This window comes from Eleginops maclovinus, chromosome 4, assembly GCF_036324505.1.
Source record: "Eleginops maclovinus isolate JMC-PN-2008 ecotype Puerto Natales chromosome 4, JC_Emac_rtc_rv5, whole genome shotgun sequence".
Classification (NCBI taxonomy): domain Eukaryota; kingdom Metazoa; phylum Chordata; class Actinopteri; order Perciformes; family Eleginopidae; genus Eleginops; species Eleginops maclovinus.
In genome coordinates this window covers 4,801,137-4,818,309 of record NC_086352.1, presented here as the reverse complement: position 1 = coordinate 4,818,309, position 17,173 = coordinate 4,801,137, and the positions used below count along the sequence as shown (strand labels likewise).

The 17,173-nt window shown below is 43.3% G+C and overlaps 1 protein-coding gene and 1 long non-coding RNA gene across 3 annotated transcripts; one reads left to right on the top strand and one right to left on the bottom strand.

Moving 5' to 3' along the window:
* Window positions 1–3,719: 3,719 nt before the first annotated feature.
* LOC134863669 (uncharacterized) lies at window positions 3,720–5,281 on the top strand. Of its 2 annotated transcripts, none has more exons than XR_010165694.1 (6): window positions 3,720–4,088; window positions 4,278–4,311; window positions 4,479–4,652; window positions 4,745–4,803; window positions 4,894–4,956; window positions 5,085–5,281. It is a non-coding gene; the product is annotated as an uncharacterized LOC134863669 (long non-coding RNA). The 2 variants fall into 2 exon arrangements; XR_010165693.1 differs by having other exon boundaries at window positions 4,278–4,345.
* A 196-nt stretch (window positions 5,282–5,477) lies between these two features.
* On the bottom strand, window positions 5,478–6,974 carry LOC134863638 (putative nuclease HARBI1). The gene is given in 5 exon segments (XM_063882267.1): window positions 5,478–5,905; window positions 6,004–6,115; window positions 6,311–6,426; window positions 6,511–6,727; window positions 6,729–6,974. Coding segments are annotated over 5 exon segments (1,035 nt in total). The 5' UTR covers window positions 6,942–6,974; the 3' UTR covers window positions 5,478–5,528.
* Window positions 6,975–17,173: the final 10,199 nt, after the last annotated feature.

The following is a 17,173-nucleotide window of genomic DNA, read 5'->3' as shown; positions in this document are numbered from 1 at the left end:
TTTTCTTCTCGTTATAATGATTTAATTTCATCTCGTTCAAAACATCAGTTAATCAGATCTGCTTTAACTCGGGTGACACTTTATGAGACAATAAATAAAACCCACAAAGAATCAGAGGGACGTAAATCAGATCAGAGCTTCAGTGGAAGTCGTTCGTCACCGACAGCATGAAAACATGTTGCTGATCGTTATTAGGAACCGGGCTGTGTTTCATTACCGATAAACCATGTGCTCATAAACAACGCTGTTCTCAAACTATTTTTCCCACCACCCAATAGGAATAAAGCCCACACCCCCCGAGAGCCATTCATTCACATGTGGTTTGAGGAGGACAATTTGCACATATTAACACAACTTTATAAATTATAAAGCTAACGTTAAGCTAACGTTAAGCTAACGTTAAGCTAGCGTGGCGTCCAACATCTCAGCTGAAACGCCTCGACTGGACTCCTTTGTTTACTCCCGGAACACAGTGACATCACTTTGGAACACTAGCGCTCCGACACATTGCACATCATAGGCTAAGGGGCGTGACATCTCGAAGGTTGTCGACTAATCACAACACAGCCAACCAGGTAACCAGTCAGAGCAGACTGGGCTGTGGTTTCAGACGGTGAAAAGAGGAGCTGCAGCTCAGGCAGTCTGAGAAACACAAAGAGCTTTCTGAACATTAGAAGAATGCGTGTGCTTTGAAATGCATTGTGGCAAGTAACATTTCATTTTTTGCTTTAATTCAAACTTTTAATGCATGTATGTTATTTTTTCCATGTTCGTGTTGCATTCAGGTGCTTGTTAATATGGAATCTTCCTTTTTTTTAACACAAGAAGTAGCTCTGCAAAAACTGACAGATGTTTTAGAAAAGTCCCATTCCACATTTACATAAATTAAACATGTCTTTCATGTCTCCAACCCTAACACGAATGAACTGAAAGAACTATTGGACAATTTCTTTAGAAAATGCAACATGTGTGTGTGTGTGTGTGTGTGTGTGTGTGTGTGTGTGTGTGTGTGTGTGTGTGTGTGTGTGTGTGTGTGTGTGTGTGTGTGTGTGTGTGTGTGTGTGTGTTCATGTAATGTAAACAGGACTGTGGAAACAAAGAAGTACTGCACCTTTAAGAGAAATCTGCTGTCATCAGCTGATGAGTCATCTTATCGCTTATCTTAAACATTGACAGATGTGACCTCTGACCTGAGAGTCACTGTAACAGAAATACTGAAAAACATTTTAAAATATATTCGTATTTTCTATCCTGGACTCTAATGGTGCGTTCACACCGGACGCGATGCGGCTCTTATCGCTCGAGGTGCGCCGCGGCTGTCAGTTGTGTACCCGCGTCATTCAAATACTATGGTAGATAGCAACTACATCAAAATGAACGTATCTTACCGTGATTTCATTCTACGACACGTTTCATAATAATGCCGCACTAACAACACACTGATACCGGTTTGTAAAAAGCATGAACTAACGCTTTACGTCTCATCAGCAGACGGCCGACGGAAACCCTTTGAAATGTGTGTTTTCTGAGTGCAGATCGGATCGGTCAGGCTGAGCTCACGTTGTAGCTGCTCCGTCCTCTCTCACAACCAGGGGCAGTTTTAGGAAATTTGAGGCCCTGGGCAAAGGACAATTTGGAGGCCCCCCCCAGACCCACACACACAACATTTCTTTGTAATACTGAGGCATATTTAGCGACACACAATATTTATTTTGAATAGATGAAATTGACTTAACTGCTTCAGCTCGCTCTCTGTCTGTTAACCTGTCTGGCCATAATGCAGGGTCTTCGCTGATACTCACGTTTAGGTTGACGTTAGCGTTACTGCTTTCGGTTTCACCCACCAACGATAGCGATTCTGCCGCTGGAGTGGTGACCGTGGCATCACCAGCAAGTGCGTCAGTGTTGTCAATTCCGGCAATGTCAGTGACTTGGTCCCGAACGACTGTTTCGCATGGTTCATCATCGTTGGTAGAGGTGGTTGGTGGTGCATCTGTGCCACTGCTGCTGCTAGCATTAGCTGAACTCAGCTCACCAGATGTTGTGCTAACACTATCCCAAATCAGTTCTTCTTCTGTGGAAGAATTCTTCGAGTGGAAGAAGTTTGTTAGCTTAGGCAATTTCTCCACAAACTGTTCCCCCTCCCTTTTTCTCTTCCTTTTTTCACTACCACTTAGAAACCGTTTCATTCTGGCAATCACTCATACCAATGCCGCGTTCCATTTACATCGGAGGTCGGCACTGGGAGTGACGTCACATCCGACTATGCTCCACATACCACCACCTCCACCACCATGAACATTCGGACGAGTTGCTATGGTGACAGAAAACAGAGCTGCAGTCCTTTGATTTGGATGAATTTAGGATCAATCATGAAACCAAATAATTGTGTTGTCATTTTTATTATAGATTATTGGTTGTTTGCAATGACAATAATATACATGCAGCATTTATAATATTATTATATACATAATTAGAAAAGCGGAAAACGAAACACGAATAACGCGACCACGAGGCCCCCTGGTGGCTGAGGCCCCAGGCAATTGCCCGTCCTTGTCCAATGAATAGCGACGCCCCTGCTCACAACAACATCATGCAGACACAAATAAAGCAGCGACTGTATTCACCACGCCACAGACAGTCTGTGCTTTGTACATGTATCACTTTTCTCCAGTTTCTGAACAGGCATGAGGAGCTGGGGCTCTGCGTGCTAACGGCTGATGTTTTGGTTTTCTGATTCCACGTCAGTGGTGGCAGGCAGAGATCCTTACCGCTGATTGGTTAACGCGATAACACGCGTGATTGACGCGGCCCCCTTCAGTCGCCTCATTTGTGCCGCCCGAGCATATTCGTGCCTCTCCGCGTCTTTACATTGACTTCACATGTAATCGCGACGTGCCCAAGAATCGCATCTTGTCCGAGGGGAACGCAACATAAGAAGCATTCAGATACTTGTCTGTAGTAAAAGTACCAATACCACAGAGTAGAAATACTATGTTTGTATTTATTCAAAAGTGAGTTGTTGTTGTTGTTGTTGTTGTTGTTGTTGATTTATAAACTTTAATTATGTTTATTTTGATTATTAATTGTATCTTTTGTTTTGTATATTTTTTTAGCTTTCTAAGTTTGTGTTTGTTACTGAGTTTATAAAGATTAAGAATTCAATAAATATTTTGTAAAAAAACAAACATCGGGACACATGCTGTGGGTGTGTGTGTGGGTGTGTGTGTGTGTGTGTGTGTGTGTGTGTGTGTGTGTGTGAGGAAGTGGAGGAGCTCCTCTTCGTCAGCCCTTTTCACTTCTCCTTTCTCTGCAGGAGGAGCAGGGAGTGACTCATCTTCCTCCTCCTCTTCCTCCCTGCTTCATATTGTAGTCAGTTTGTTGTTTTGCACAGCTTAAAAAACAACAAAGTCAAACACAACACAACACAACACAAACACAAACACAACACAAACACAAACACAACACAAACACAAACACAACACAAACACAAACACAAACACAAACACAACACAAACACAACACAAACACAAACACAACACAAACACAACACAACACAAACACAACACAACACAAACACAAACACAAACACAACACAAACACAAACACAACACAAACACAAACACAACACAAACACAAACACAACACAAACACAACACAAACACAACACAAACACAAACACAACACAAACACAAACACAACACAAACACAACACATAGGGCCTGTACTACGAACGGAGTTCAACCTACTTAGAACTAACTCAGGGTTTCCGCGGTAACCCGGGGTTGACTAAACCTGGACATCTTGATTGGTCTTAAACGGTACTACGACGCTGATTATGAAGTTGATCAGCTGAACCTGTGTTCACTCAACCAGAGTTACTGCGCGTTCACATAAAAGGGGTGGTACCAGCGCAAAAAAACACTCTCGATCATGGCGCGCTCTCCCTATTTCACAGAAGAGGAATGCGAGATCATAATGAGGAGTTATGAAGAGTATAAACCGACCCTGGCTGCTAAATCCAACACCGCGGCAGCAAACAAGGCGCGACTGGGGTGTTGGCAGCAAATTACAGACCGCGTAAATTCGTAAGTAGGCCTATTTCTTTACTTCTATATGTCCGTTAAAATAATCCCAACCTGAATACAGTATGTCAGGACGATGTACAATAACAGTCGGAACGTTACTGTATCGTATGTGCAACCACAAATGAAGCAGGACAACTGAATGTTTAGTCCCCTTCACTAATTCTGTGTATGTCCCTTAAATACTTCCAGAGGTACCAGCAGCGCCAAACGGACCTGGCAGCAGGTGAAGATGAAGTAGAAAAACATCATTCAGAATGGTAAGTAAGAATGTGTGTGTGTGTGTGTGTGTGTGTGTGTGTGTGTGTGTGTGTGTGTGTGTGTGTGTGTGTGTGTGTGTGTGTGTGTGTGTGTGTCTTGTCAGAGAGAGCTAAATGTGTCTGTCTTTAACAGCCAACAAGAAGAAGGTAGAAATAAGGCGCACAGGAGGAGGGAGGGCACCAGACTCCTTTACTCTTGCTGAAGAGTTGGCCCTAGCCAACAACAGTGGCAGGGTGATGATGGATGGGGTGGCAGGGGTACAGTCTAACCCTGGGGCAGCTGAAATGTCCACCCTCTATGTGCAAGGTAATGTATGGCATTCATCGTTCTTCATGTTAGAGTATTTTGGCTTTCTTCCCCTGAAATCATCAGTAACATGTGTCTTCTGTTGCATGCAGTCGAGGGTGGAAACATCACAACCCTGCAGCCACCAGGATGCATTCATCCTCTGACACAGGTAATTCAAATGGATAACATCCATGACATGTAAATTAGGCTATGTCACCCCTAAAGTATGGGTGCAGCGTAAAATTCTGAATCTTTTCAGGATGATGATGATGATGATGATGATGACGAGACCCTCACAGCCCCCTCCGACACACACATGCAGGTTTAAAACACTTTACTGCTACTATATGCCACATTAATGTCCTAGGAGGGTGAGCATCATTTGTCAGTACTGTCTGAATCAAGTGACCTGTGTCATTAATGCAATGTGTGTGTGTGTGTGTGTGTTAGGAGGACTTGGAGGAGCTTTCCCCTCCTGAAGCCTCCCTCCCAGGGACCTCACAGTCAGACAAAGTACAGTTTCTCCTTCCTTGTTTAATTACTGAATATAATGCATACTAGGCTAATGTGTACAACATGGGGTGGGGGTTGTGTAGGCCACAGTGGACAATGTCCGCAGTTTATACAAGAAAGTGCTGGAGCTAGACCGCACAAGAAGAGGCTGGAGATCAGAAAGCTGGAATTAGAAATTGAAAAGCTGGAACATGAGAAGAAGGTATTGTCTTATCACTCCATTAATATATAGGCTACCCACACCCTATATGTGTGTCATTGATCTGGCTTTTCGTCACCTTTTCTTCTTGCAGGAAAGAGAGTCATCTAATAAATGAATAATATCAGAGATTGGTGTGACATGTCTTTATTTTTGTGCATTTAATTTGTGGTGTGTACAATTCATTGGAAAAACTGGTTGGTAATGGCATCCCTGACAGCACGGCCTGTTGGATGATCCAGGGTGATTGGATCAGTAATATCAGGGGGTGGGGGAGGATCATGAGGGGGCACTCTTTCCTTCCTTATTGTGGCGACATTCTGAAGAACCACACATGCTGCTATGGTTTGGCAGGCCCTGTCTGGCTTGACCCGAAGGACCTTCAGGCAGGCGAATCGGGCCTTCAATATGCCAAATGTCATTTCGATCCTGGCCCTAGTGACACTGTGTGCATGATTAAATGATCTCTGTTGCCTTGTTTGTGGATCAGGAAATGGTGTGATGAGGAACTTCATGCATGCGTAGCCACGGTCCCCCAGCAGGATTCCATCAAATTGCCCTTAGATGAAATGGAGGAAAAATTAAACAACTGTCACACTGATTTCATGTTCACTATTAAAGCATATTACTTCAGGTAAATCGATATAGGACTTTTACCTTGGTGGAATCTGTCAGACAGTGATGATTCTCTGAATATACGGGAGTCATGGACTGACCCTGGCCACCTTGCATCCAGGCTTGTGATCATATAGTGGTGATCGCATGTCATCTAAGAATATGTGCACAGGTAAGGAACATAACAGGTGAGGCATGCTGTTGCGCATGTAAATGACACCACCCCATGCAGAGGACAGGAAATCATTCTACATGACAACAGGAATTCACAGGTTGACATTACCTATTCCAATGAATCGTGGACTGTACAATGTACGCCTACTGTTAATCTGTTAGTCTTGTGTATTACCTGGACATTGATGGTGTGTTTGGACTTTCTATTCACAAAATCCCGCTCATGCTCTCCCAGGGGTGCACTGATAGGAATGTGCGTACAATCAATGGCTCCAATTACTCTTGGGAAACCTAGATATTTTGTTAGTCAAATCAGTTGCCAGTCACAATTATGAAATGTGCAAATTACCTATTTTTAGATTAGTGGCATATTACCAGCGATTGCATAGAACCCTTCTTTTATCTGACGTGCAGGCAAATGGCCAGGGAATACAACAAATGCATCCACCAGTTTAGTGAGAGCAAGTACCACCTTCCGTATCACCCGGCATACAGTGTTCTTACTCAGGTTTTCAGCATCACCGATGGAATACATATATTGTCCGCTGGCGAAATAGCGCAATGAAAGACATAACATTTGCTCGATTGTGAGGGGCCTGACTTCGGCGGGTTACATTAGAGACGTCCGCCTCGAGCAGCTGGCATAGGTAACGAATTCCCTCAGCTGAGAATCTATATCTTTCATGGAGAACATCGTCCGGGTACGCCAGCGGATTCTGGCGGTCTCTAAATACCCTCGCCCTCCGAAGAGAGCCCCTCACAATCTGCGCGCCTATATCGTACGGATCGTCCAGGTATGCTGGCATTGTCTTTAGGGGACATGTCGGTGGAGGAGTGGTGTCTAAATAGGGTGTGTTAATCGGAAACCTAGGGTTAACCAAGAACTAAAACTGGGAAGACCAGTTTTGGGATCCTACGTATATTGCCATGGCAGCATACCTCGGTTTTAACATATCCAACTTTCGTAGTATGGGGTTAACCAGCAACATACGCTGCACGTGACCAAGTTACTCTCGAAGTTACCCCGGTAAGCCAGAAAACCAGCTTCGTAGTACAGGCCCCTACACAACACAAACACAAACACAACACAAACACAAACACAACACAAACACAAACACAAACACAACACAAACACAACACAAACACAAACACAAACACAACACAAACACAACACAAACACAAACACAAACACAAACACAACACAAACACAAACACAACACAAACACAACACAAACACAAACACAAACACAACACAACACAAACACAAACACAAACACAACACAAACACAACACAAACACAACACAACACAACACAAACACAAACACAAACACAACACAAACACAACACAAACACAAACACAACACAAACACAAACACAAACACAACACAAACACAAACACAACACAAACACAACACAAACACAAACACAAACACAACACAACACAAACACAAACACAAACACAAACACAACACAAACACAAACACAAACACAAACACAACACAAACACAACACAAACACAAACACAACACAACACATACACAACACAAACACAAACACAAACACAACACAAACACAACACAAACACAACACAACACAACACAAACACAACACAACACAAACACAAACACAACACAAACACAACACAACACAAACACAACACAAACACAACACAACACAAACACAACACAACACAACACAACACAACACAAACACAACACAACACAAACACAACACAAACACAACACAACAAACACAACACAACACAACACAAACACAACACAAACACAACACAACAAACACAACACAAACACAACACAACACAAACACAACACAACACAAACACAAACACAACACAAACACAACACAAACACAACACAACACAAACACAACACAAACACAAACACAACACAACACAAACACACAAACACAAACACAAACACAACACAAACACAACACAAACACAAACACAACACAAACACAACACAAACACAAACACAACACAAACACAACACAAACACAAACACAACACAAACACAAACACAACACAAACACAAACACAAACACAAACACAACACAAACACAACACAAACACAAACACAACACAAACACAAACACAAACACAACACAACACAAACACAACACAAACACAAACACAACACAACACAACACAAACACAACACAAACACAACACAAACACAAACACAAACACAGCAGAAGATGTACAGAGCAGGAAGAGGTGATGGCGTGTAAACAGATATTCGATGAACACAAAGAGCGTTTCTATGATTGTTAAATATGGAGGTGATTCATTCCTCATGTGGAGGTTCATTCCCTGGGAATACAGAATATCTGGGAACTCGATGATAACCCACTACCCTGTTTACTCTGTTTTGTTGCTTTCACCCTAATCTCATCTTATAATTGTATTCACTTTATAAATAAAAGAACAAAATAAACAAGATGCAAACAAAGTTAGGATAATTAGAACAACATCTAAAATATTCTGTTTCAGAGAATAAGAAATAAAGTGAAGACGATGAAAACATTATCTTAAATATTTAGACCAAGTACAGGTCAATTCAAATATATTAATAATGAAGTCAAAGTTTAAGCAATTCAAATAAAGTTCATGTAGATAAATTGATCCAAAAATAAATACAATTCCCTAGAATTTTAGATAACATTCAAAGAATTAGAATTAAAGTGTTTTAATTGAACTGAATTTCATTTAAAAAAAGAAAGTTGTGGTTTATTTAAACAAACTGACGTCCTGTGAAACAACTTGAGAGTAAGACGTGAGGAAGAAGAAGAAACGGACGCTGATAAACCCAGGATGTGGGAGATACCCAGGTGTGTGTGTGTGTGTGTGTGTGTGTGTGTGTGTGTGTGTGTGTGTGTGTGTGTGTGTGTGTGTGTTCTGTTCTTTCAGTACCAGCCTCTCTTTACCGTCACTCGCACTTCCTGCTCTTCTTCCTCCTTCCTTCCCGTAAGTTTCCCTTTTCTAACCACCCCAACGCACACACACACACACACACACACACACACACACACACACACACACACACACACACACACACATCAAACCACATATGGACTCTCCAGGAACGTTGAGTTGTTGGAAATAATCTCTACATTTTTGCAATAATTTCTTTACGTTCAGAAAACGAGCGTTTTAAAACTTCTCCTCCTCTGAGGAGGACGTGAGGGTAATACTGCCTCCATGTTGGATGTGAAGACCACGTTAAAGGCCGGTGCTCTAGAAATAAGCAATTCTAAAATAGAAAACATCTCAAAATAGAAATGCAAGTAAACCGGAAATGGAGAACAATATATATACAGTTGGCTATGAAGATCAGTATCCAGCAGGAGGTTATAGTACATGGATCTGGAGTCGTTGGGGTGTCGCCTTGAGGAAAGACCTGATGGTGGATTATTTCTGCATCATTTAGACTAATCACTGCTTATTTAATCACAGCAGGATCTGTGTATCTGTCGTTCATGGGTCTCTCCAGAATTGGAGGACATTTTGACATCAAAAGTTTAAAAAGTGAATCCTTTATTTTCTATTTGTCTGAAATGTATTTTCTAAAAACAGTACAGCATCACGAGAGATGATCTGGCCAGCTCAGTCATCGATGGAACACTTTCTATCAGATATTTTATGTGTTGCTTTTCAACAGCGCTCAATGGGGGCTAGACCTTTCAAATCAATAGCAATCAACTTTAAAGAATCATAATCCGGGAACATTTAAAACATGTAGATTATTATACAAAAAAATAGAATTTTTCTAAAAATAATAAATTGTACTACTATTGCGCAACCCTGTGTCTGTCATTTCCTGTTGATTGGTTGAATTACAGGAACAGGGTTGCAAATCAATGCTTATGTTAGCTTTAGGATTTAGGAATTCACGCTAGCTGCAGAATGGAATGCTAGTTTCAAGGCAAGGACCACCTTCGTTATCTACCTGGGTTGAATTGGTCTTACCGTGATAATATCAGGGTGTGAGGGCCACACTTTGTTAGACTGAGACTAACATGCAGGCTGTTGGGTGTCTCCGGTTTATGTTACTACAGTTTGCATCCAACCAGATATTACACATACTGTATAAGGCGCAGGGTTCAGACATGAATGCAGATGCAATAAATAGTAAATAAAGACTTGGTAAGGGTCACCATGGGGGGGTGTGGTGGTGGTTCCTGGGGGTTATAACCCCCCGCAGAGTGCTGCGTGAGCTGTGTGTTTGCTGGGAACACACCGTGAGAGGCCCGCTGAATCTGAATGCTGTTATTGTGTTAGCACGGCCGCTACACCGTTAGCATAGCAGGCGTTTAAAAGTCATTAGCTTGTCGTCTGTCGAACCATGCTTTCATTAAGGTTACATCACGCTTTCCTCGGGGTATTTCCCGCTGTAGTGACGGAGTTGCGACAGACGTTTGTTCTGAGCCGGATTTTCTCAGGGCAACGGGCGGTCGTGTGCAGTTTGAGTTTGAGCAATAAGGTGGAACTTTTCAGTGACAGCAGCGAGCTGTGACCTTTTGACAAGGACGGGCGTATCCCAGCATGCCGAGGGAACACACTGATCTAAGGATCTGAGTCACACTCTGGTTCACATCACACACACTTCCTGATTTACACACTCTGATATTTAGGAATATTTGAACATTTCATCACCTGTTTATTTTTGGTCCTAATTTCTCAGTTTTTTTCCTTTTTGTTTTTGGACTTTTTAAATACTTAATATCAGGGTTTATGTCCAAACTGACTCAGGATCCACAACTCAGGATCCAAGACTCAGGATCTACAACTCAGGATCCAAGACTCAGGATCCAAGACTCAGGATCCACGAAGATCCAGGACTCAGGATCCAAGACTCAGGATCCACGACGATCCAGGAGTCAGGATCCAAGACTCAGGATCCAGGACGATCCAGGACTCAGGATCCAAGACTCAGGATCCAAGACTCAGGATCCACGACGATCCAGGAGTCAGGATCCAAGACTCAGGATCCAAGACTCAGGATCCACGAAGATCCAGGACTCAGGATCCAAGACTCAGGATCCACGACGATCCAGGACTCAGGATCCAAGACTCAGGATCCACGACGATCCAGGAGTCAGGATCCAAGACTCAGGATCCAGGACGATCCAGGACTCAGGATCCAAGACTCAGGATCCACGACGATCCAGGAGTCAGGATCCACGACTCAGGATCCAGGACTCAGGATCCAGGACTCAGGATCCAAGACTCAGGATCCACGACGATCCAGGAGTCAGGATCCAAGACTCAGGATCCACGACGATCCAGGAGTCAGGATCCAAGACTCAGGATCCAAGACTCAGGATCCAAGACTCAGGATCCACGACGATCCAGGAGTCAGGATCCAAGACTCAGGATCCAAGACTCAGGATCCACGAAGATCCAGGACTCAGGATCCAAGACTCAGGATCCACGACGATCCAGGACTCAGGATCCAAGACTCAGGATCCACGACGATCCAGGAGTCAGGATCCAGGACGATCCAGACTCAGGATCCAAGACTCAGGATCCAAAACTCAGGATCCACGACGATCCAGGAGTCAGGATCCACGACTCAGTATCCAGGACTCAGGATCCAGGACTCAGGATCCAGGACTCAGGATCCAGGACTCAGGATCCAAACTCAGGATCCTCCATTTCTGATCAACGTCACCAAAATAATTTCAATGCTTTGTATAACAAGTTTGAAGTGTGCTTTGTGTTTGCTGTAAACGGAGCTGTGAGTGTGTTGATCTCTGCTGATGTTTCATAGCTTCATAATAGTCCATTGTATTTCCTTCATGATTCATTATTTAAATTCTCCTGCGTCAGAACCCCCCGAACTCCTCTCCTCTGGCTCTGTGTCAGCTTACAGTAAATCAGTGTTTCTCTGTGAGACCTGCTGCCCCAAAACCAGTCCTGCTACTGGGATTATTACCAGTTTTCCCACCGTGATATTACTGTAAAAGCAACCCGGCCTCCTGGCAATTACATTTATATTGCAGCACAAAACAAAAAAGATAAAGCCAGCAGGATTACAGATCTGAAAAACATGCCCCCCCCCCCCCCCCATCTCCTCCCAGGTGGGATTTAGTGATTTACTGTAATTGCACCAATTAAACTGAGAGGACTGTCAGGATTTACACATTTGTTTTCTCAGCAGTGTGTGTGTGTGTGTGTGTGTGTGTGTGTGTGTGTGTGTGTGTGTGTGTGTGTGTGTGTGTGTGTGTGTGTGTGTGTGTGTGTGTGTGTGTGTGTGTGTGTGTGTGTGTGTGTGTGTGTAAGTGTGTGCAGACATAAATCGCGGCACTCCACATGTTGGACTTTCACCAACAATAACGACTCACTTCTTCCATCAGCCTGGTTCTCATGTTCATATTTACACGTTATTAAATGGAGCTGAAAACAGACGTGAGATCTTCCTGCGGATCGAGCCTGGCCCGGCGGTGAGGCTAAAGACAGATCCTGTGCTCTTTGTAATGAAAAACAGACTAAAGATCGGGTATTAGTTTCTAAGTGCTTGCTCATGGTTTACTGCACCTATTTTAAGATAAATGAAGGTCCTGTTAAAGCTGCTGAAGGCAGGTGGATCTGTCATCTAGCTACCCGACAGAGCTAACATTAATATGCTAACATAAAGGTAGGAATCCGTTATTTATCACTCAATATTCACATGTTCTTCATCGGGGTTTCATGCACTTATTTTGAGATAAACAGCTAAATGTGAAAAATGCTGATTGCATTTGGCTCTGTCCTAGAGGCTGATAGATCTTACGTTAGCATGCTAACATCCGAGCTAACATAGGGAAGTCTACGTTATCTATCACTCAATATTCACTAGGCTTGTTCAAGGTTTTTATGCACATTTTTTTAGGATGAAGAGCTAAATGAATGTCATGTGTCTGTTGTGTAGCTAGCCGACAGAGCTAACGTAGCATGCTAACATCACCGTTTAGAATAAGTCTGATGTGTATGAGCCAAATCTGAAATATCTAAACACAGAGAAATGAAATAAGTATGTAAATGGAAAAGATAAATACACTACAATATATACAACATAAATAAATATTTGTAATAAATAAAAGTTGAAATGTGTAAAAACATGTAAACTGCAATATTTAAAATCACTCAGTATTTAAATATATAATATTTACCCAGAAATAAATCACGTCATGTATGATTTAGTGGGTTAAAATGTAAGAAAAATAATACGTACATTAATTAAAAGTTACAGTTTGCACAAAATCATTGCGCAATGAAGTCATTATTGCGCAATGTAAGATGTAAATGAATAATGGGTGAATCTGTAAGCATTTATGACTTCATAAATGTGTTTGGTCAGATTAAACTTTACAGCAGTTTAAACAATACAGCTCAAACCATTACTCCAGAAAGCAGTCCCCCCCCCCAGTTTATGTTGTAAATCCGGATCAGTTTGCAGAAAGCTCTTCAGATTCCTGACTCTCCATCTCAAGAGTCCTCTTCCTCAGTCCTCCACATATTTTATATCTAACCAGCTTTGTTTGAAGTCAGGACCCTCGGACGTCAAAGCTCGGACAGGCAGTCCATCAGTCTGAGTTTACAGTCTGTAGGGGGCGCTATCGCTCCTTTTGACTCGAATTATGTTTTGGGGTTTAAAACAGCAGGATTAAAGAGACACTTCTCCAGGATTTCACATTTAAAAGAGTGTTGTTTTGTACGATGGGCTGAGGGAAAACAGTTCAGCTTTTCTCTGTTATGCTAACGGCATCATCGGAGGCCTGCACTAACATGAGTCTAAGCTGTGTGTCTTCTTTGCAGAGCGTTGTGGTGTTTCTGCTCTTTAGTTCCAGATCTCTGCCCTAGAATCTGCAGTGATTGAATTGATCTGCTGATATCAATTCTGTGAGTTTTGTGCTTCCGAAGCTAAGCGCTAGCATCAAGTTTCCAATGCACTTCAGCACGAACAACGGTCAGTGTGTGCGTCACAATGCTAGCTCCAGTTCACCTGGAAGACTTCCTGATAAAGGTTTGTTCAGGTACTGAAGGCACAGGGCTCAAAATAGGTGAAGCTGCAAATAATAATTCACGTTAACGGAAGCTTTTCATATCAGTGATACATGTTGAAAATCCTCCTCTGGTAGTTTGTCTGTTTTTCAACAGGATTATGAAAAGACTATTAAAAGCTGACGTTCCTGCTTTTCAAGTATTAGCTATCAACCCCATAAGCTATCTATCTTTCTAGCATTAGCTATCAACCCCCCCCCCCCCCCCAGTGTTGCGCCACCATTGATACTGTCTCCTATATTGTTTTTAAGATAAGGTAATTGATTTTCTGGCAGCTTCAGGGGTTCACTTTATCGCTCAGTGTGATAAATAACAATAAATAACGGAGCAGAAACACCGAGCGATGTTTGGATAATTACTGCACCCCGAGGAGGGCTGGCATCTCCCGAACACATCCACTGTAGGTCCAGAGATCCAGTCAACTTTAGTCCACTTTCACAACCACACACACACACACACACACACACACACACACACACACACACACACACACACACACACACACACACACACACACACACACACACACACACACACTGGCATTAATATAGACAGCTTTTAAAAAGATAGCTAGCCGACGAGATGTGAACCAGGTGAGGAGATTGAGCCGACTGTGAGGGTCTGAGAATCTGAATCCTCCCCTCCGGGTCTGCAGGCCCGGCAGCAGAACCCTGATCCTGGCGGGACGGAGGAGGACAGACAGAGACAGCTGCAGTTCAGAAAACTCTGCAGCTCGCCACAAATCACAAACTATTTACCAGCGAGACAAAGCGGAGGAACAGTGGAGTCCAGCAGCAGGACAAACAAAAGGGGAAGTGTTTACAGGACGCGCAAACACAGACGCAAAACACAGGCTGCATGCGGGGGCGGCTCGGCTCTGAACCCGGTCTCTGAGAGCACAGCAGGCTGAGGACGAGCTGCATCTGCCCGGAGACAGTTTATGCATCCTGCTGATGCATGAGTATGAGAAGCCTGTCATTACTGACATTTTATTTTACATATTTATATAAAAATACTTTGATGGCTCATATAAAACAGATATCTGCATTATGGCTTTAAGGACTTTATTTTAACCTGCTTTTAAAGGTGCTCTCAACACAAAATGTATTATTATAAATATTGTTTTTATTTTAAGATTTTAGGAGGATTTTATTCCAGTTTATTGGATTATTATTTAAATATGTGAGTTAGAAAACACTTCATAATAAACAAATAAATACACTTTCAAGAAACCTTAAAGGGTTAAAAACTCAGCATGAGTTTATTATGAAGTGTTGCTTATGTAAGACCGTGTGTGTGTGTGTGTGTGTGTGTGTGTGTGTGTGTGTGTGTGCATGAAAAGAGGAAGTGTGTTACGTAGTCTTCCCTCCCCTGCAGGCACATGCTTCCTGTGGCCGTCCACGCCGCGGGGAGTGGGGCGGGGGGTGTATGGTTGGAGGGGGGTCTGTGGTTCACATCATCCTCGACTACTATCAGCTCCTGCAGCACACACACACACACACACACACACACACACACACTGTCTGTTGCAGCCGCAGCCCACCGCATCTTAAATAATGAGATCTAATCTGTGAGCACATCTGCAGCTCAAACAACAACAACGCATCACACACACCTTTAAATACTCCAGCGAGTGTGTGTGTGTGTGTGTGTGTGTGTGTGTGTGTGTGTGAGAGCAGCGGTTAGCCGTTACTCGTTGGGAAAGTGTTTCACTGCTTGCAGCATCTTCCTCTCTGAAGAAGAAGATTGTTCTTACCTCTTCAGCGCCGTACTCCTTCAGTACCCCCCCACATACACACACACACACACACACACACACACACACTGCAGGCCAGACATTGGTGTGTGTGTGTGTGGTGTGTGTGTGTGTGTGTGTGTGTGTGTGTGTGTGTGTGTGTGTGTTGTTATTATCTCAGCATGACGTCTGTTTCCTGCCGCAGGAAGTGACTCCATTGATCGGCCTTATCAATAATGCCTCTGAAATACATAAAGTCTGTCTGGCTCCCCCCCCCCCCCCCCCTCAGGTGAGCTCTCAGGTATTACTTCTCTAGTGGAGAGATTAAGGTTTCTTTATTTTCTAATTCTGAGGTTAAACTCTGTCTGAGCTGCATGATTCATCACCGACACACCTCACTGTGTGTGTTTGTGTGTGGGCTGACACACCCTCCTCCTCACTCTCTGATCAGCTGATCCCCCCCCCCCCATGAATGAAACACTTGAAAAGCAGTGTGCAGAAATAGAGAGTCTCTCCGGACCCTGGCCAGTCCTCCAGACCTGTGCCATTTACGTCAGTGGCTTTAAAAGTGTTCAACGACATCATGTCTTTGTCTACTCTTTCAGCTCTGTGTTTTTAAATATATGAAAAGGAAGTACAGCTTCTATATATCGGGGCGACTGTGGCTGAGAGGGAGAGTGGTCCTCTTTGAACCAGGAGGTTGCTGGTCCTGATAGCCAACGGTGTGTGTGTGTGTGTGTGTGTGTGTGTGTGTGTGTGTGTGTGTGTGTGTGTGTGTGTGTGTGTGCATCTGCGTGTTTCCCCAGAGGGGCTGCTCTGCATGAATGAGGGGTGAATAACTCGTAGCATGTGAAGCTCTGAGGCGCCCAGAGCCCTGATGGAGAGATCTATAAGTACAGACTGTTTACCATGAAGCGGCCCCTCTGCCATCACCTGAGCGCAGCACAAAGGCTCCTCGTGTTAGCTGAACATAATTGGTGTTTCTGGAGCGTAACTCCGATATTTAATGACAGGAATTGAAGTTTTCTAGAGTAAGTCTGAAGTGAGGAGCAGGAGGAGGTCACTTCCTTTGTGTTCTGTTTTTGTGTCTGAGAAATGCTGCAAGACAGGACCATCTGCACACACACACACACACACACACACACACACACACACACACACACACACACACACACACAGACAGAAAGACTTAAAATCAAGTCCAACAGCATTGCTGTCGAAGGTCAACATCTTGTTA